Raw genomic sequence first — 20,550 nt, 5'->3', positions numbered from 1 at the left:
TGTAGTTTATTAACAGCTCTCAATAAACTCAATCAACCCATAAATAGAATAAGAAGAAGAGGAAACATGATCAGAATCTAGCATTAAATACATAATTCAACTATGATGACTACAAATGCATTGAGATCTTAATTAGAGACCCATCTCGCCAAAGATCCAAAACCCAACAACAACCTAGAAGGAGAAAAGGAAATTCGAGAATAAAACGACTTAAACCCATCAAGTTCAACCAAGGCAACTTAAAAAATAATCAAGAAAGAAGCCCAAAAGAATACCAAGCTTCATAGATCAGAACTAGCGTTTTTGCTTAGGATGAAACCTCTGCCTTCTTTGGTGGTCTTCTTCGCTGATGATGACTTTGATTAGAGACATGGAGAACAACGACAGAGATGTTATTCGCAAGAATTTTTAGGGCTTTTATGTTTTAAAAACTGAAATGACCTAATTGTTCTCCATCAGCGCTTTGCCCATATTTGAACTCATTTGTGCCCCGCTTTTTCACACTGAATTGCTTCTGTGTCAGATAAGCTCCAAATTGGAGCTTCTTGTTGGCATAGAAATGTGTGCCACGCGGTTCAACACACTTTTGTTGAACCAACACACTAATTTTAGACCAGTTTACCATACAAGATTCTAGTGACTTTTGTGCCAAAATGGGCAAATGACACAGAATAAGGGGTTGTATGGCTCTGCGCCGAATTGGGTAAATTTGGTACAGAATCTATACTGAAATCTTGTATGGTTGGACAAAGATGGACATGTTTCTCTGACAAAAGTGACACAAAATCTTGTATGGTATGTACAAAATTAGGGTACAAAATGGTCACATTTTTTTAATAAAATAATTAAAAAAAGTTAAATATAAAAAAATTAAAAAAGGAAAATACACATCAGTTGATATACAGGTGCTCATGTAAATCAAGTGAGATTATATTGTTTTCAAGTGAATAGTGGGAGTCTCGCTCTTGCTGCAATTCATTTACAATTCCCTTCCTTTGCTCTTCCATTTGTCTTGTTTCATTTTGGGTGTTTTCAGGGGGGAAAATAAGGGTTCGATATGACTTCTTTAGGTATCCAATGCCAGATCACTGCCATATAACCCCTTACAGAAGACGACTCTACGAACTTCCCTTTCCCCTGATTCATTGCTGTGAAAGAGTTTGTCGTCGTCGCAGATGGAGAGAATGGAATCAGGGTTTGCTTTTGTAAATTTCTAAAATAGAAACCTTTGAAGGTAATTTTTTTATTACATTCATATCCTTGAATTTTTAGGTCTAATTGTTTCATGCGCACAACAAGAAGTATCTTCTCTCGGAGTTCAACTTATAGAAGGAGAAGGGAAATTAACAAAGACAACTCACAGACGACGACTCTACGAACTTCCCTTTCCCCTGATTCATTGCTGTGAAAGAGTTTGTCATCATCATAGATGGAAGAAATGAATCAAACTTTGATATAGTAAATTTCTAAAATAGAAAACCTTTGACAGTACAAAAAGAAAACTGTATTTACATTCATATTCTGTATTTTTAATCTCAACCGTTGGATTTTTTTGGTAAGCGTGGTGAAATCTCAACCATTGGCAGGAGCTGCAAATAAAAATGAATTTGCTTGAGTGCAATGCTGCTCCCAGCAGTCAAAGGTTCAGATGCATTTTGGTGTCTAAAACAAATCTGGACCATTGATTGAAGTGTTCATTCAATGGTCTACTTTGGACCCAAAATGCATTTGAACCGTGCACTGCTGGGAGAAATCCCAAACATCTTACCTCCGTAAATAGAAGTCCGAGTAACCAGACATATTCCTCCTCACCTGTGTGCGATTATCTCTGAAAATAGGGTTCGAAATGGCGTTCACCGGGCGTGTCAGGGCAAATCTCTCCTTCGTTCAGAACATTTTCAGAGCCAAATCTTTTTATGCGCAGAGATCGGCCACCCCTAGTTTGGCGACTAATGAGGTAAAACGAAAACTTTTTGTTCCTCGATTTATCCTCGTGATTTCCTGACCAGTTAGCCTTTAATCGGATTTCTTTTGATCGCTTTTCGTTAAGATCTGAATTTAATTGATTGGCTTGTCGTGGGACTGACTGGCTTTTCTCTAGATCGAATTGATCAAACTGTTGGCTATGATTCGCATTGATCTAACTGTTGGCTATGGTGTTATCACAGCTGTTAAGGAGTTTTTCGACGGCGTCAGGGTCAAAGGACATTAAGGTTAAGGTGAGCTGAATTCAAAACCTCCGATGACTCAGATAGTGATGAATTAGTTCGCCGTAGATTTGAGTTCTGACGATGCTGTTATCTCTTCTTTTCTCCTGCGCCGCTCTCCCTTTTTTGGGGAATTTCTTTGTATTCAACGTTTGACTTTTCTTGACATTGAAGCTACTGGGTTTCCTGCTTATTATTTCCATTCTCTTGGTAAATTTTTGGTCTATGATTGTGTGCCATGGTTGATAGACTCAGAGGGCGTCCACCATTAATAACCGTTACAAGTTCGCATTTTCAGTTTGCTAGTGTTGAGAGGGCATATCTCACCACCAATTTCTTGAATTCCCGTCCAGTTCTTATATAGGAAAAGTTATCATCTAAGTGTAATTCATCTTCCCTACCATCCAAATTAGAAGCTTAATGTCAATTCATATTCAAAAAAGAAGAAGAAAAAATTTGGGTGTTACTGGACACATTGATTAGTCTTCTGCAGTGATGAGCTCTTCTCATCTCTGCTTTTGATGTTTCGTGGGACCCTTTGACAGTATGCATAGACAAATTTGGTTATGAGAAAAAAAAGAACATAAAAAGGAAATCGAAAGGAGGCAGTACTGTCTCTTTCTAAACCGAAGAGGTCAGCTTTAATCCATTGATATACGTGGTTTTTAGATGATTAATTATTCTTTATGGCAGTTTTGGACCTCTAGTTGTGGTGGTACTGGTTTTGGTAATCTAAAGTTTAAACATTGCTGGAGTGGTTATGCAGCAATTCTATATTGTGCATAAGGGTCTATAGCTACTAGTTGGTTGAACAAGGTAGAATGATGCAATTTTTTTTAATTGAAATCTGAAATTGCTGAAACCCATTTTCAAGGTTCATGGTAATTCAAGGTGTTTATTTAGTTATTTATTTATGTTGTCAGAATGACAATACTGCCAGAATATCAAGAATGGATTGAGAAAGCTGCATGTTTCTTAATTCATTTGAAATTGGCTAAAAAAGTTCCAGTCCCTAAAGGTTATGCATCTATGTGCCTTAATTTGAGCAGCAAAGTCTATCCTTTGATGAATCAGTCCGAATAACTTGAGGGGTGTGTTGTCAAAGTATATTTAGTGGACGTGCCGTTTTATAGGTCATTGTGTTTTGTGAAGGCCTTATAGCTCTCACTATCTTATGATTGGAGATCATTTTGCTTGATTAAAGCCTCTTTAATTCTACTAAGCTGGAGTTAGGTCTTGATTTTTCGTCGTAATGGATTTGCTTTTTGGTCAGATATGGTAACACCTTTTAATTTTAGCATCATTTTTGGAAGAATAAAGTAAAACAGGAAAAAAAAATCCAAATTGTTTAGTCTACAAATTGTTAGTTTTTAAATTTGTTAATCTTTCTGTCTGGTTCTTTTCAACGTTTCAGGTACCTCTTTCATTATTTGGACTAAGGGGAAACTATGCGTCTGCTTTGTACCTTGCCGCCGTTAAAGCCAATGTATTGGAAAAAGTTGAGACTGAAATTCTTGACCTTGCCGAGGCTATCAAAAGGAGCCCTACATTTTCTGAGTTCATTAAGGATCCGACAGTGACTGGGGACACCAGGATGAAGGCTATAATGGATATATCTTCGGAAGCAAAATTTTCAGATATTACCAAGAACTTTTTGGGTATGTGTCTATTTAGAAACTTAAAAGGGATTTTTTTTTTCTTAAAAAAAGAAAAAGAAAAAAGAAAACTTACAAATCATTGGTGGGAAAAGAAGAGTGGATGTGTCTTACCTCTCTTGTGTATGATGGGGCTTGCCTGATGATATTTTCATATCATGAAAAACGCTTCAGGAGAAACTACCACACTTGTTATTTTGACAACATATCCTTTTCTGTTGGAGCAAAGATGTAAGCAGGTGCACTGGTTTTAGACTGGATTAGCTATGATTCACAATGACTACCCAAGAAAATGAAATGCTGCGTGCATAATAATACTTAGATGTAGCAGTTTGTTCAGCTTTCTTCTGCATTGTTGGAGAAGTATAAGCCCTATTGCTTTGGAATATTTGGCCTAGAATTGAAGCCTTGTTCACTTTGAAAATGTTTTGGGCCTTTGGAGGAGAAATATTGGGGGCCATATAATATATTTATGTGATCATTAGAAACCCCCTGTCAGAAAGAAAATGATATCCTGAGACCCTTTAATAATTGTGCCCCCATAAAAATATCCTCAACAATGAATGCATAAAAAATAGTTCTCATAAATAAACGGCAGAAATTCCTGGACTTTTTCAGTAGCTTTAGTAAAATTATTTGGTTGATACAGCCATACCTGGGCCTGTCTAGGATTTAAGATGCAGAATCAGGGATGTAACCGGTGGGGGACCTAGAATCAGTCTGAAAAAATGCCTAGAATTGGCAGATCTGAGGAACATTCCAACGATTTGTTGTTTTGCTCCAGGAATTGACCATATGAATTGTTAAGAACCGGGTGATTCCTTATTCAATTCACTGATATTTGAAATCATGGGTGTGCCGCATTGCTGCCATTGTGTGCCTGTCCTTGTCATAATAGTCAACTATTGGTATCTGATCAATAGATTGGAATTGTTTTGATTCTGTTAACTACTGCATCAGTAAGAAATCTGTCAGTTCAGATTTTCTAGGATAGAGTTATGTGTTTCTTTGAGACTGGTGGTGGTGGCCAGGGGTGGCATTTTGGGGGAATGGGGAGTTATGTGTTTCTTTGAGACTGGTGGTGGTGGCCAGGGGTGGCATTTTGGGGGGAGGGGGGGGGGGGGGGGGGGGGGGGGGGGGGAGGGGTGGGGTTTAGTGATGATGCCACAAGGAGGGTGGTTTAGTGTGAAATTATTAGTTTGCGCATCAAACTAACCATGTGCTCATTGAAGAGCAAACTAACCATGTGCTCATTGAAGAGCAACAGTTAAACTGAATAAAATAGAAATTCTGAAACAGCACCTTAGCTATTTTAGAAATTCAGTTTCTTTTGTACTTTTGCTTTAGTTGACTCAGTTGCAGACTGGATGATGCCGTCTTGGAAGGGGTGTCCAAAACACGGCAGCAGTCAACCTATATCATCTTAATGCAGAACCAGCCTCATGCAATTTAAGGTAGGACTTTAGGTAAAAGTCTAGGCTTTGTAGGGGTTGGATGGGGTTTTGGTGTCAAGGTAGTGATGGATAAAGTGAGACGAAGGGCTCATTTGAATTTGGAAGAGTCTGGGTGAACTTCGAATTTTAGGGTTTTGTTGAGTGGTTTTAGAGATTTAAGATCAATGGAGTTTTAATGGGGCGTACAGCCAGCTATGATGTATGGTGCGAAGTGTTGGGCTGTTAAAAAGCATACATAAACTCAGTGTAGTAAAAATGTGGATGCAAAATGGATGATGTGTAACAACAAAAGGGTCCCCAACAGCATGGTAGAAGATCTCGCTCTCTCTCTCTCTCGAGATCTCGCCACCTTGAAAAAGAGAGATCTCGACCATCTCGATGATATCTCGGTCGAGATATACAATTTGTTGGCGTCAACTCGGTGGCCCATCTCGGTGGGTTTTAGGGTCCCAATTGGGTTGAAACTTGGTATTTAACTTATTTAAGGCCTTGGATTTGTTAGAAACAACCTTATGTATGATTTCTAAGTCTACCCATAGTGTGAAACCGAAATGTAGTAGGATTAGGGAATGCAATGTTATACAACATGTAGTATAGAACCTTTAAGGCATATAAATGAAAAGCAAGTATATCAAGTGCATCAACTAACTTAAATGTTATCAAAATTCCATCCATATGAGTATCACAATCTCAATTTTCAAGAATAAAATAATTATACAACCATTAGAAGTTCTATATAAGTCATTAAATCATAAATTCATAAGACAAGTTGAGAATGATTGATCTTCCTTGTTGTAGATGTGTTAAGAGTAGTTGCAAGTGAAAATTCAGCCAAAATTCACAAAAAAATGTAAAAATTGAGAGTTCCAGGCGAGATCCGGGCGAGATATGGCGAGATATGGCAAGATATAGCGAGATATGGTGAGATATGGCAAGATCTCGAGCGAGATATCCCAACTCTCTGCTCTCGCCCTCCATCTCGTTTCGCCAAGGTGAAAAAACGAGATATCTCGCGAGATCTCCCACCATGCCCAACAGAAGCTGCAAGAGGACCTTGTGCAGCACACCCCCTAGGGGTATTTTTGTCACTTTTGGGTTTTTTCCCCTTTGATTTGGTTACGTATTTTAGTTGAGTTTCTAATCAGTTACAGAATCCCTTTTATTTCAGTTGACTTGTCTACTTTGGAGTCCATGAATAAGTCAAGTTGGGTCTTTTAGAAGTTTTTTTCTATTTTGGAATCGTGTAAAAGCTATAAATTCTCATGCCTACTGCTGAAGAAAATCTGTTTTGATAAATAATCAATGAAGAATTTACAGCCAAGGAGGTATCAAGCATGGTTCTTTTGAGGCGGGACCTTGCAGTTGTCTAAGCAGCCCTCTAGAGCCTCCGATCTGCTTAGTTCACTCAAGCATTCAATCCCAGCGGCCTTCTTCAATAGTCTGCAAACCAGTGAGTATAAACCCTTTCCCAACCCCAGCCCTAATCCTTTCTCTTCTCCTTATCTCCCTCTACCATGCGGCAGCTATTTTCTGCAATTTCAGATCAAGAAATCATCAAGAAACTTGCTGCCCCTATTCTCAGTCCAAGAATTCTACCAATTCAGCCTATTAGACCCCCTAAACCCTTCGACCAGCATTACTAGCCCCTTCCTCCCCTTCAAAACCCAAGAGATAGCCCCCCAAAGTCTTGCTCAACCAAGAAAGAAAAAAGAAAGAAATAAAAGAGAAGAAATAAGAAAGAAAAGTAAAGAAGAAAGAACAGAAAAGTAGAAAATGAAAGAGAAAAAAAGAAGAAAGAAAAGGTGAGCAAGAAACCTCCCTACCTTTGCCGCAAGTTTCCCTAGCCCCATTCCCCTAATTTTGAACACATTCCAAACCCGTCCGAGTTTGATAGAACCCTGCAACTATTTCCTTATCAACCCATCAAGGTTTTAGGTCGCCCAGCCTTCCCTAAACCATTAGACAACTCAAAATCAACCCAATTAGTGATCCCATGGCTTATTAAACCCAGCCAGTCCATTCCCAAAACCCTTAAGTGTCCAATATTGGGAAGATTTGTTTCCACACGCATCCCATCCTCCTTGTTTTCCATCAATGGATGAGTGAGAAAACTAGTAAGGATAAGGTAAGAAATGATCATATTAGACTGGTCTAGGGGTAGTTTTGATAGGTGATACGCTACAAGAAAGGTGATTGAGGTGGCATGCCCTTGTTCAATGGAGGCCTTTGAATGTCCTTGAATAGGGAGAAGTGATTTGACGCAAATTGAGGGAATTAGAAGAACTAGGAGTAGACCTAAGATAATGTGGAGAAGCGTGAGAAAGGATATGCTTAGCTTAGGCTGTTTATCTACTATGGCCACAAATAGAGCTGATTGGGAGGCATGAATCCATGTAGCCAACTCCATTAGTCAGGACTAGGCTTGTTGTGGTGTTTTAACGGGAGTCGAGGTCTGAAATTTTGGGGTACTGTAGGGGAGGTAATAATGAAGATCTCCACCAAGTGAGGGGTGATTTGGTTGGAAAAAAAAACGGAAGTTAGATTCAGTTGCAAGTTTTTTTTTTAAATGGAGGTTGTTAAGGCTGTTGATGTAGGCAAGCTTTAATGGTTTTCTTGGGCAGCAAAGGGATTGGGATGATATGGGTTGATCTTGGATGGGGTTCAGATGGTAGATCTAGACTATTTATAGGCTTTATTAGATTACGGTTTCGAAAAACGAAAATAGAAATGGGGAAATGAGAAGATGATTTAAGGTAGAGGGTCTCATGTGCCTCGAAAGAGGGCGCTATTTAATCAAGATCGCTTAAGATAACCAACTCAAATGTGGGTCCAAAAGAGGGTTTCTTGGAAATTCAGTTATGGGGTAAAATCTGGGAAGCATTCCAAATGGGATCTTGGGTTTAGGTTGAAATTATAATGATATTTGTTGGAATGATATGGTGATAGAAGATGGAAACAGATGGGGGGGGGGGGGAATCTTGATATTGGGTGATATGGCATGAAAAATTAGATTTAGGGTTCTAGGGTCTATAGGTGTCAGATTGGGCTGGAACTTGGAGGTAATTTAGGAGACGATCTAGGGATATGATTTTCCAAGTTTGGTTGGATTTCATTGGCTGAATTGGAAGATATGAAGTTTCTTCCAGGTGGGGGGGGGTCAGAGAATACAAAATCCAAGAAAATATTTCTATCTTGAAATTAGTTGGTAAGAATGGGTTCAAATTATGATCTAAGGCCACTTTGATTATGGGGAATGATGTGTATGACGTGGTTGTCAAGGTGTCATCTAGCTGATGCCTTGGTGTTTGTATGATAACACTTATATTTCCGGGCCGTACTTTTCTCTAGAATTTACTTTTTGTATTTCTATTAGTAGGACAGACTTTTGAACAGATAAATGTGATTGCCTATGTGTAATAATTTGTATTTCTAGGCCTAAAGAGAAAGAAAAACACGTTTTTATGCGCAATCTTTTATATATTCAGAAATTCTAAAAATTCAACAAGCCATTGAGTACCCAAAAATTTGGTGGAGGTGGGGGTGGAGGTGGAGGTGGTGCTAGTGGTGGTGGCGGTGGCATCAGTATCAACATTGATGCTAGTAATAATGGTGGTGGTGGCTGCTGCTATGACAAAGTTGGAGGTGGAGTTGGTTGAAATTGCAGTAGAAGTAGTATGTTATTGTGAGCTTGAAGTTTTTTCTTGCCCATTAAATTCACCATGTTTTCTTTGAAAAACAATTCTCCTTTTATTTTTGTGATTGAAAAACTACAACTTGAAGCCTTTTATTTATTTATTTTATTTCCATTCCTAGGAACCCAAAAAATAAAAGCAAACATAGAGATATAGAAATAGGAGTGTTGTCATGCAGATCCTTGTGCAGGCACTTTGGTTGGCCTGGGCACCTTGGTCACGTTGGTGGGTACCTTGGATGTTTTGGTTGCTTAATTGGTTCCACCTTGTATTTTACCCTTCTTCAACACCTTGGTTCAGCCTGACTTTTGGGACAGATCTAAAATTAGTTAAGTTGGTGTAGATCTGGCCTTGACTTTTGGGTGTCTTGGGAAGTCCAAAAATTCAAGGAAAAAAAAGGACATCAGGGAAGCAGGATGAGGCACTAGCTGCCAGATACATGGATAGGGGAGCTCTGTATGAACTGTGGAAGGGCTGGTGTGAACTTGTAGGCTGAATTTTCAACCAAAGAAGGATCTTGACTTGGCTTGACTCGATTTCCTTAATAATTTTTTTAGTTTACATGTCAGTTTCCCACCTTTTAAGCAACTGGTGGATGTCAGTCTGAGACTCTTAGCAAGCTTAAAGTGAGCATTACTTAGTAGGTTGCAGTTCTGCTTGAAATTGTGCGTGGTTGAATTCCCTCGTAGACATCCTGTTCTTAATTTGTAAATAATCTGTTATCATGTGTATGATATCCTAGTTGCATATATCTGTGTAACCTCCCCCACCTTCCCCCCACCCCTCTTCTTATATATTTTACCCAGACACTGCTGTAAGAATTGGACTGGTAGATACAATTCGTAATTCATCACCAAATCGAAACTTGAATTCCCCTAACTAAGACTCAACAAGTGCTTGTTATTGGTCTATTACTGGTTTTCTTTTCGAATGTTATTCTAAATACTGTAACCATTTATTTGAAGTTTTACTTCTGCTTGAAGTGTCATACTTTTAGACAACTCTTTATATATACTCATACATGCACATTCTGAATTTATTTACCTCAGCTCTTCTGGCTGAGAACAGGAGACTAAGATATATTGATAGTATTGCAAAGAGTTTTATGGACTTGACCATGGCACACAAGAAAGAGGTGAAAGCTGTGGTGACAACTGTTATTGTAAGTCCTACTTGATATTTGCGCCCTGCATTGCAAAGGTCCATATTTCATAATTTTCTCATTTTGCAACATGTTAGTAGCTTATATACTAGCGTCTCTCTAGAATTTTGGAGGCTGGGTATCATATACTTTATTACAGCTGCTTACTGTAACAGCTCGACCTGTTAATTAAGACAACAATAATGTATACTGTAATACTTTGTTGCAACTGCTTACCGTAGACATTCTTGCTATTAAATAGTAGCCACAACAATGTATCATCAATGCTACATTCTTTGGGGACATTTTGGATTACTGGAACATCGATGGTGTATTTGCATCATTGCATGATTAAGTTTTAAGTGGATGGCATTTTCTCATGATGCATATGAAGTTGATTTCAGAAGTTTGTTTTTCTCTTGCATGCTTTTGTTTTGGATACTAGTAAAATGTATATTTACATGCTGATCTTTGTACTTGGTCATTCTAGCCGTTGATGATTTTCTGCTGATGATGTGGTGAAGTGTTCTCCTTGCTTTGTTCTTCTGGTGTAGTCCCAGACTGATGGGAGTTCAACTAGGTGGTTGATACTATGATGCGGATCCAGCAACTATTTGGGTTTGTTTTAGAATATGTCTAGGGTTGGATTGTGTAAGTTATGGGCCTTTGGTCCCGTGGATTTAAGATTAATGAGGCCCAAAATAGGGGTAAGTAGGTGGTACATGAATTTGGGTTTAATTAGACAGTTCGCTTCATAATTTAGAGTTTGAGCCATGTTGGTTTAGATTATGTTACAAGTGGGCCAATTTAAGTTTAGGTATAAGAATCTTAATAGATCATAATTAGGCCTTTTTCACACTCCCATGCACATTGCTGTAGTTGTGTGATGTTTTAGTTAGGATTTCTCATCATTTTTGGATTTTGACTTTGTAATTGGTCTTAGCACAACCCTACACCTTCCCCCCCCCCCTCTCCAGCGGATGAGTAAATTCATACTTGAGTAAATGATTTTGGCATTGAACAAACTTTTTGTGGCTGTCTTCATTCTCTGGAGAGGGAGTTCTCTGGTACTGAAAGTCCTGACAACTCAGCTGCTGGTGTCTAAACTCCAAATGCTGATTTCCCTGGGGGTTAAAAGTACAGGAATGTTTGTGCCAGATGCTTGGGATCCTAGTTCCTTTCTTGGTTGTGGAATCTGTCTTTGAAGGTGATTTGTCCAGGACTTGGAGCTTCATCCCGATACACCATCCCCTAACTTCAATCCAAGTTTTAGATCAAGACCATGGGAACCCTATTTCTTAATGCTCTGTCATCTCCTAAAACCCCAAGTAATCTAAAAAAAACAGCTTTTACACAGCTCACATGTTTCAAACTTTGAACATATTAGACTCTACATACTTTCACCTGAAGAGAAAAAAAAAAGAAGAAGAAGGGGGGAGGAAGAGACTGTACTACATGAATTCTTGGGTAAAGCCTTCCTTTGGCACTTTTAGAATGATACTAGGACAACACCCCATTCCCTGATATCAAATTTCTAACGTATTCTATTATTTTTCGACTTAGAGTTGGTGGTTCTTTTAGAGATCATGGTCACTAGTCCTTAATCCTATCGTAGCTACATCATGGTACCCAGGGTTTGATAGGATGGTCATGTCAAATGAGTTAAGGGGAGTCTATGAGTGAAGGTTTGGGGTTCTGCACATGGTGCAACTTTGTTGAATTTGAAATTAAATAAAAAAAATAAAAAAATAAAAATAGGGTTAGGGTTTCTAGTTTCTCGAAAGTGAAGGATGGAGGTTTCTAGGGTTTTCCAATGGTCAGGATGCAACCAAACTTGGATGGTTTTGTTAGGAGAATATGGGGAGTAATCATCAGAATTGGAGTTCATCTGATGGCTAGTCTTGGCTGGGTAAATTTCTCAGGAAGAATTTGAGACCTGGAGGTTAGCGCTTTTGTTGTTGGATTGGTAACAAAGGGGATAGAATGTTGTTTAGAGTTGGATAATGATGTGGTCAAAGTTTGGAAGGATTTTGATGGATGGATTAGAAGTAATTTTGGATTTACAGGATTAAAAGGTTACAGATGGAATTGGAATTTTAGGGTCTTTGCAGGAAAGAATTGGACCAACATCGGATCAAAGGTCAAGGTGGTTGTAGAGGGGTTCTTAGAACCTGATCCAGAGATGTTTTGATGGTTAATTTGGTCTGTGATTGGGTGGGTGTGGGAAATGAAATCGAGCGAGGACAGTTGGGGATTTCAGATTATAGGATTAGAAGAACTATGGGGTTGGGGATGCCTTAAACTTCTTGTTGTTGCAGAAGTACCTTGACAGCAGCTTGTTTGATAGATAATGCTCTTGAACTTGAGAAATCTCAGTAACTTGAGGGAGAAGAAATTGTTTAAGAAAAAGGGGGGGGGGGAATAGGAGAAGATTGTTTGACAACCATGCTATGCTGTTGTAGCTTAAGGCTAGCAATAAACAGAACTCAAGAAATTCTATTCATTTCATTTTTATTACTCTCCTGTTGCAACCGTGATATAAAAGATTCAAATATAGACTCGTGTGCTATAAAAGTAAGGCCTAACCCAATTCTTAATCTGTAAGGTAACTTACACTAAGACACTATAGTAGATTTATAACATAGTCGAAAAAAGGAAGGGGCTGGGAGGGAGAGTATTTGCTTGTTAATGAATGATGTTTTTAAAGTAAATGATATTCACATAAATAAGTGCTGGATCCTGGTTCAATACCAAAACCAGTGTGAGAAAAGTGGGATTAGCCTAGATCCCTAGAAGTCCACCTGGATCTTAGCTGTCATGTTGGTGATGCCTGGACAACTGGATTTAGGCTGATTCCAAACCTATAACTGAAAACCAAAGACTAATTTTTCAAAAGGCATGGAAGAAGCAGCAATTTCTAGAACATTATGTAACATCGGAATTTAATCCAACTCCAAACTAACCCATGCCAGGCCCACTTTGTGGCTCCAACTCAAACTAGGGAATACTATATGCAGGAAAAATACTAGAATGGTACTGTAATGTGTAATAGTGTTCATGGATTCTATCAGTGCCTCCCTGCCCCCTTTCTGCTTTGTGTCCCACACACCCACACACACGCACATACACTTAAAAACAACTGATTCTCATTTTCTTACTTGACTCTACGATGCACTGTAATCATGAACCTGCTTGTGTTTGATAGTTTTTTATTTTTATGTTGCCATTAGTGAGAATATTATTATTATTATTATTTATTTTGGTTTTGATGATAAATACATCAATAATTCTTTTAATTTTTCCTTGCATTTTTGCAGGCCCTTCCTCCAGAGGAAGAGAAACTACTAAAGGAGACACTGCAGGATATTATTGGACAAGGAAAGACGGTTAAGCTTGAGCAGAAGGTATGTAGCTACATGTTGTAGATCTAGCTTATAATGATCTATTATGGATAATTCCCCCCCCCCCCCCCCCCCTAGTTGATGTTTAAAAAGAACACAAGGGGGGCAGTGGTAAAAATCAAATAGTGGCTAGCAAAGCTGCCTTAATGTATTACAGATGCCAGTTGGTATGCATGGGTCCCGTTGGGCTTAACAGCCCTGTAACTTAACCTAGAGGAGATCCTCAACCTTATTTCTATCTAATCTTATGAAAAGCTTCTACAACCCTAGTTCAACATGTTTAACCTAATTTCCCATTTTAAAATTTCTTAAAACGTTGGGATACTCACCCTGATTCCTCATTTGGTGTTTGACTGTTGAGTAGATGTATTATTCACTGCAATAATAGTACAAGTAGCTGATTAAAGATGACTAAAATGACAAGAAGAAGAAGAAGAAGAAGAAGAAGAAGAAGAAGAAGCTTAATCCTAACTAAATGGGGTTGGCTAAGTGGATCCTTGCCTTCTAATCGGCTCTATTTGAGGCCATACTAGATACAAGGCCTAAGCCATGCATATCCTTTCTCACCACTTCTGCTAAGGTTAATTTTTTAGGTCCGGCGATATTTGCTGCCAGTTTGAAGCCCTTTATTCTAGGCCATGCATATCCTTTCTCACCGCTTCTCCTAAGGTTATAAGAGGTCTGGCACTGTTTGCTGCCAGCTCAAAGCTTGGGTAAAGGAGAAGGGTTGGTGTATCAGTGCAGCAGTCAACACCCAAAAAAAACCCAGCCTTAGTAGTATTAAATTACTTGGAATTAGTCAAATTTTCTATGATAAAAACATTAATTGAAATAGACTAAGTTATGTAATAGTGTTAATGCTCTAAAGCATTAATTGAAATAGATGTGTGTTAGTTATGGTATACGTGCAGATGCACGTGGGGCCTAGTTTACTTGTAAATTAACATAGTTTGAATTGAATTCAAATTGTGAAATTTATTAGGTAAAAGTAAAGCCAAAATTCAAATATCCCCATGTGCCATAGTGTCAAACTTTTTTTGACCACCAGCTTGCTGCAATGAGCATGGCTGTGACAAAGGTAAAGAAGATAAAATTACTTCCAAATTCGCTTAGCAAAAAAGTAATTTACTTAAAAATTCATGAGAAATAAAATTGAGGGACAATAATCCAATCATGTCTTTTTTCTTGCAAAATATCTATTCCACATAGAGGAAGAATGGGAAAGCAAAATTTAAAATTCGAAAGACTAGAAGAATGGGAGAGATAAAAGAGTAGACGAAGAGCCACTTTTTTTGGGGGGGGGGGGGTGGGGTTGGAGGAGATCAAGTAGCTTTCCATAAAAAAGGGGAATGAGGGAGAGAGAATCAACAAGGGAGGGAAAAGTTTATCAATTCATATCACATGGTAAATGGACACATTTACCATGCTACCAAATTTTAAATCTTTCTTTCTAGTAATGTTAATTTAAAAGTGATGATGATGATTATAGCATACTGTGATTTTCAAATCTCTAATTAAAAAAGAGGGTAATATTGTCAACCTCAAATTTGAATGGCATCAATGAATATAGTAATTAAATACAAAAGTGAATGGACAAGTTTGACCTCATAAAAAATCTAAATTCTTTATTTATAATAACATTGTGAGTAGTCTTTGAAGGTACGAATTAGGATAACTTTGTCCATGAGAAAATTTGTCACAAAAGTAAATGGACAAATCTAGCCTTAAAAGAAACCTAAATAGTCCATTCTTTGTTTGTGATTACTTCGTGTATAGTCTTCGCAAGTAGGAAATAGGATAATTTTGTCTGATGAAAAATTTGCCACAACTTGTGTACAATCTTTTATATAGAAGTATGATAAAAAAGTCACTAATCTGGACTAGGTATGACCAGGCCGAATTAATAACAAAGTTGGAAGGAAGGAAAAAGAAAAAAAAAGAAAAAGCAACCTGGCATTCCAACTATGGACATTTTCTTTTTAACATGGCTAAAATGCCTATTTTTTGTGTGCCTAAAAGTCCCTTTTAGAGAGGAATATTTTCTTCTGGGTTATGCAGTACACTTGTGAAGTCTGGAAACCCTTCTGCTCTCTGTGCCTTTACCTTGTCAACCTATCTTTTCTGTCCATATTAAAATCTAATATCCAGAAGAGGTAATTAGTCCTCTCTCATGTAGGCAATGATCCTATGCAGCCTTACCCCAACAATTTTTTGTGAGGTGCTGTTTCAATACTGACGTTAGGCTGCAATTGTTATCCACCTACAATTTTTTTTGTTTGTGTGTGTATTATTTGATTTTTATTCAGATGTCCAATGGCATTTCCTTTCAGATCTAAACATTTAAAGCCTGTATATACTGTTTTCAAAATTTTCGATTTCTAAACTGTTTAAATTTTAATAAGCATGTCTCCATCAGACTCCCATACAAATTTAATTGACTGGTCTGGGGGACCCAACTAGGTCCCAACGTCTTGAGTTCTTATAAGGCAATTTTGGTGTACTTTATTCTGTATAAATTGCTTTAGCATGTTGTTATCATTATTCACTTAATATTTGATTGAAGCGATTTAATTCGGATTAAGGATTAGAAGAACTAGGGGTTGACTTAAGATAACCTTAAGAGAAGTGGTGAGAAAGGATATGCTTGGGCCTTGTATCTAGTATGACCTCAAAAATAGCAGACTGTTGGTTTGAGTTAACTCCAACCTAATTATACCTAGCTATCCTAAATGGATCTTTGGTCTTACAAGCGTAATCTGTTTGCCTTCCACTTTCATGTATGAATGAATCAAAAGCAACTGTTTTGTATCAGGGAACTACCCCATCCTGATACTTGAAACCTTGTTTGCAGGATTCTTAAACTAGACACAATCAATTCCCTGTGTATCCCAAGGCAGTTACTGTAGTGGCTTCCAATACCTCCAGCCCTCTTACTGAGGCAGTGCTCTCTAGCATCAGTGTGTGTGTTCTCTGAGTTTATCTATACCATTCCATAACCTCATCCGGGTCTCCCAACGAAGATGTCTCGGCATAAGATATGTTAGCTATATTCATTCTAGTGCCTACTGTCGCTTTCTTGGTCCTACATGTTTTTTACACAAGCCAAAGTCCATCTATATGTATATTTGTTTTTCACTTTAAATTCCCGTTTACGGTTGGCTGCTGTTTTCTATTGCCCTAGCTTATTATGGAAGTGAATTAATTCTTGTTTAATCAATTGGCAGATTGATCCTAGCATTCTTGGTGGACTGGTGGTAGAATTTGACCTGAAGGTTTTTGACGTGTCGATAAAGACTAGGGCATTGCAGATGGAGCGCTTCCTCAGGGAACCTGTCAACTTCGCTAGCATTTAAAGGTGCTTCTGACTTATGCTTGGTGAGCTTGGTAGCAATCCCTTTTCTTCAGGTCGCCTGTGGCGTCCTCCTTTTGGCAGAAGGGAGGAACTTACATTTCCATTTTCTGTAGGGTTGAATTGTTTGTCACTGCTTTTCTGGAGGCACACCAGAAAATAAAAGCGAAGGGTTCTCTTTTAGCTATTTCAGTACCTGATTTTGTATTTTGAACCGTATAATTTGAGAGGAATCTACCGTTGTGGCTTTCAAATTCAATATGCAAATGAATCAGCCACACCAGATAAAGGGCCCTTTAATGACTCACAAGAAACTTTTGGAAACCCTCGTTTTATGTTATTTTATTTTATAATATTTATTTGAAAAATAAAATTCTTTCATTTAGACTGATTACATCAGAGTTTGATCAGTTCATGTTACAAGTGTGGGGCCGTTTACAGCTTCCTTGGCTCTGTTGGAGAGAAGGCCTTTGTTTTTAATGTTATTAGATGTACTACTCCCCACCCTAGTCAAAATGTCAGCTAGTGAAAAGTTTAATTCAAGAGGAATGTTCACTACCCACCCAGTTCTTTATAAAAACCGAACCAAACATTGAAAAAAATACCTTATTGAAGGGTCCTTTGGCTATCTCTCAAACAAAGCATGGAATGAAAAGCCAGTATCTTGGGCCCCAATGATGATTTATGAATGAAACCTTCTTCACCTTCCCTAACCCGTCAACCCGGCCGTTTACCCAAAACAGGAAAACCCGTGAGCCCGGATGGTGAGGTGTGACTTGTCTACAATAATGTACAATGCTTTACGTGCCTTAGAGTACATTTGTAATCCAATTTCTTAATGTTGAGATCTGAGACAACGTGCAAAGCTATGTTTTTTTTTCCGGGTTAGGTGTAGGTTAACATTTAATTATGAGTTGAGTTTAGTTGCTCGACTGGGAGACCATAAATTTATTTTCTTTTTAAGGGACTTTATAAAGAAGTGAAGTCAAAACATTGACCGAATAAAATCATGTATTGGTTAGAAGCTGGTGTGGCATGTAAGCTAATGCTTTGGATCATATGGTTGAAAATTCATTTTTTTTTTTAGCATCATCAAATCAATCATAAAGACTTTCGGGTTCATGAGCGCAGGATATCGAAAAAGGGGGAGGGGGAAGAAAGAGAAGATGTGAAGGGATGAAAGTTCGAATTCAAGATTTTTATAGTCTTACTGGCTCTGTATAGGAGACTGTAACTACTGTGTCACAAGTATATCTAGAAAAATAGTCTCCTTAATTTGAAAATAGGAAGGTGCATGTTATTAACCCTAAGGAATTGGTTTAGTTGACAAAGTATCAATACCCTGATAGTAAAGAGTTCATATTTCTCCAGCGTTGGAAAATTTTGAAGTCCAATCGAAAGATGAACTTTTTTCAGTTTAGTATCAATTTCATAGCTAAAACTAGGGCTACACTAGGATCAAGCTAGATCATGGTTTCAAAATGTTGATCCTGACCCTAAATATCCTAGCTTGACCTTGACATTCACCCTAATCTTGACCTTGACCCTTCAAGAGTGTCGTAAATAGATTAGACACTGAACCTAGTCTAACCTTGACCACAAAATGATAAGACAACGCATAATTAAATCCTCAATCTTGACCGGATACTTGATCTTAATGAAGGCGTCTTTGCGTTAGCTCTGACCAGCCCATTAAGGCTAAGTTTTGAGGTAGCTCAAACTCTATTCAAGTTCAAGATAGGTTCGGACCATCAAGGCAAACTTGCATCCCTAACATACACCTGTTAACTGAACTGGGTTACCTACCTGTTAACATAACAGTCAAAATAATTGAACCAAATCAGTTTGGTTTTGGGTTTGAAAATATGTATCTATTGTTGGTTTCATATTTTTTTTCCTTGGTATTTTATATCTTGAGTTGAACTGAATAATACCTTCTCCACCAGCTCTATACATTTGAAGGTTTTGATATGCATGATTGCATGAGGTTCTGTTAATAATGAGAATAAACGATGACAGGCTCCACAACCTCGTAGTCTCAATTTCACTATGTATCTTCAGTTTAAAAACTGGATTTTACGTTTGAAGCAACTGTGAAATACGCAAGTACTTGAGATTAGCTTCTCTGGATTATTGAAAGATTGAAAGTGGCTTTTACCCTCACCATGATCATCTTCTACAATTTCATGAAAAGAGGGGAACGTTGTAGAACAAGTCATCTACCTCCGTGGCTTCATGACCTTGGGTTGGGGTCCATGCCCTTCTTATTGATATGAAAATCAAAGTTCTTATCCTTTTGGGTGCCTATGGCCTTGAATCTATTGATTTTTTTTTGTGTAGAATGATGACAACCCTGTAAAAGTTTACAAATATCAGGAGCATGAAATCACAGTGTGAAATCTAGAACTTCTAGGCGCGTTACTATAGTCGCTGTCCTTAAGACGTAATTCGCCCCCACGGAAGGTGCTATGAGGTACTGGCGAACCGTTTCCCAGGATACAAAGAAGCCCAACTCAAAGTTGTTTTCCCCCAAGTTTTGCAAAGCACAGACAAAACCCAAGAGCAGATAAAATTTTGGATTCTTTTATGTTGTGTTGTTGAGAAGTTAGAGGGTATTTATAGGTGTTGATGTACTTCTACTGAACAGTTCATGGTCTTGTTTGTATGGGTGCATCTCTACAAATGCCTATGTTCAGATCTGAGCAGTTAAACCACTGAATAGAAATGTATGGATTTACTTCCATCGCCCTATATTTGCCGTTGATCAAAATACACACTTCAGATCTGATCTCGCTCGAAGCGTGCTAAGTGCGTACGCCAAAAGCGCCTAAACAACCCACTGCCCAAGCCGTGTGTGGGCGCTCGAACAGTATACCGTCCTTGCTCGTACACTGCACATGCATTGACATGTTTTATTATTATAAATCAAGTTAATAGGCAACACCTATTAATTAACTTGGATTCCGATTTCTAGGTTTCCAATGTGGAACTAAATAAAAGACATCTTCCTAAAATAAATAAATGAAAGTTTTACGCACTTATAAATCCAATAAATTGAAACATTTATTATTTTATTATATTAAAAATAATACAACAGTCCCCACTATTTTCAATACAATGATTAAAAATGCACAACAACAACTGAAAACCAAATGTTTAAATGGTAAGTGTACTTAGACTTGAACAACTACTTAATGAAATCCATCAAGGCTAATCAAATATATACATTAGATAAGTCTTTGGATTGATAATTCTATAATGACAAACTGGACGTATCTCACAAACTTGATTTCTTCTTGGAATACTCTCTAATAAGCGGACATGGATAAGGTCATGCGTCTTTGTCTCGGTATCATGAGTATCTTAGAGTCTAAGCCCCAAACTCAATAGAAGCAGCCTCACTTCATACACTCACTTAGGTAGATCTATCAAAGATGTCTTGTAATAAACACCTCAACAATAACTATTATAAATCTATTAAGAGCATTTAGTTTACCTTCCATCTACATTATAGGAACCAAACACTTTTGTATGGGATGGTAGATAATTAGTGTTGGCAGACCACACCATACAAAGTACTTTACTCATCGAACTCAAATTTGATATCTCAAGTATTCAGATGAGTTTCCTTTGTTGGTGATCTTAGGAAAT

At 38.0% G+C, this 20,550-nt stretch overlaps 1 protein-coding gene across 2 annotated transcripts; it reads left to right on the top strand.

Moving 5' to 3' along the window:
* Positions 1 to 1,732: 1,732 nt before the first annotated feature.
* On the top strand, positions 1,733 to 17,288 carry ATP5 (delta subunit of Mt ATP synthase). 2 transcript variants are annotated; one of them, XM_089144237.1, is made up of 7 exons: positions 1,733 to 1,957; positions 2,169 to 2,219; positions 3,622 to 3,865; positions 10,058 to 10,170; positions 13,467 to 13,553; positions 16,775 to 16,925; positions 17,016 to 17,288. In XM_089144237.1, exons 1-6 carry the CDS (start codon positions 1,847 to 1,849, stop codon positions 16,901 to 16,903), a joined length of 735 nt encoding a protein of 244 aa, XP_089000363.1. In that variant the 5' UTR covers positions 1,733 to 1,846; the 3' UTR covers positions 16,904 to 16,925; positions 17,016 to 17,288. The 2 variants fall into 2 exon arrangements, with proteins under 2 accessions (XP_089000363.1, XP_089000362.1); XM_089144236.1 differs by having other exon boundaries at positions 16,775 to 17,287.
* The last annotated feature ends 3,262 nt before the right edge of the window (positions 17,289 to 20,550 follow it).

Source organism: Hakea prostrata, chromosome 2, assembly GCF_041222555.1.
Source record: "Hakea prostrata isolate BN-2017 chromosome 2, UWA_Hpros_2, whole genome shotgun sequence".
Lineage (NCBI taxonomy): Eukaryota > Viridiplantae > Streptophyta > Magnoliopsida > Proteales > Proteaceae > Hakea > Hakea prostrata.
This window is presented reverse-complemented; position numbering and strand designations above follow the sequence as displayed.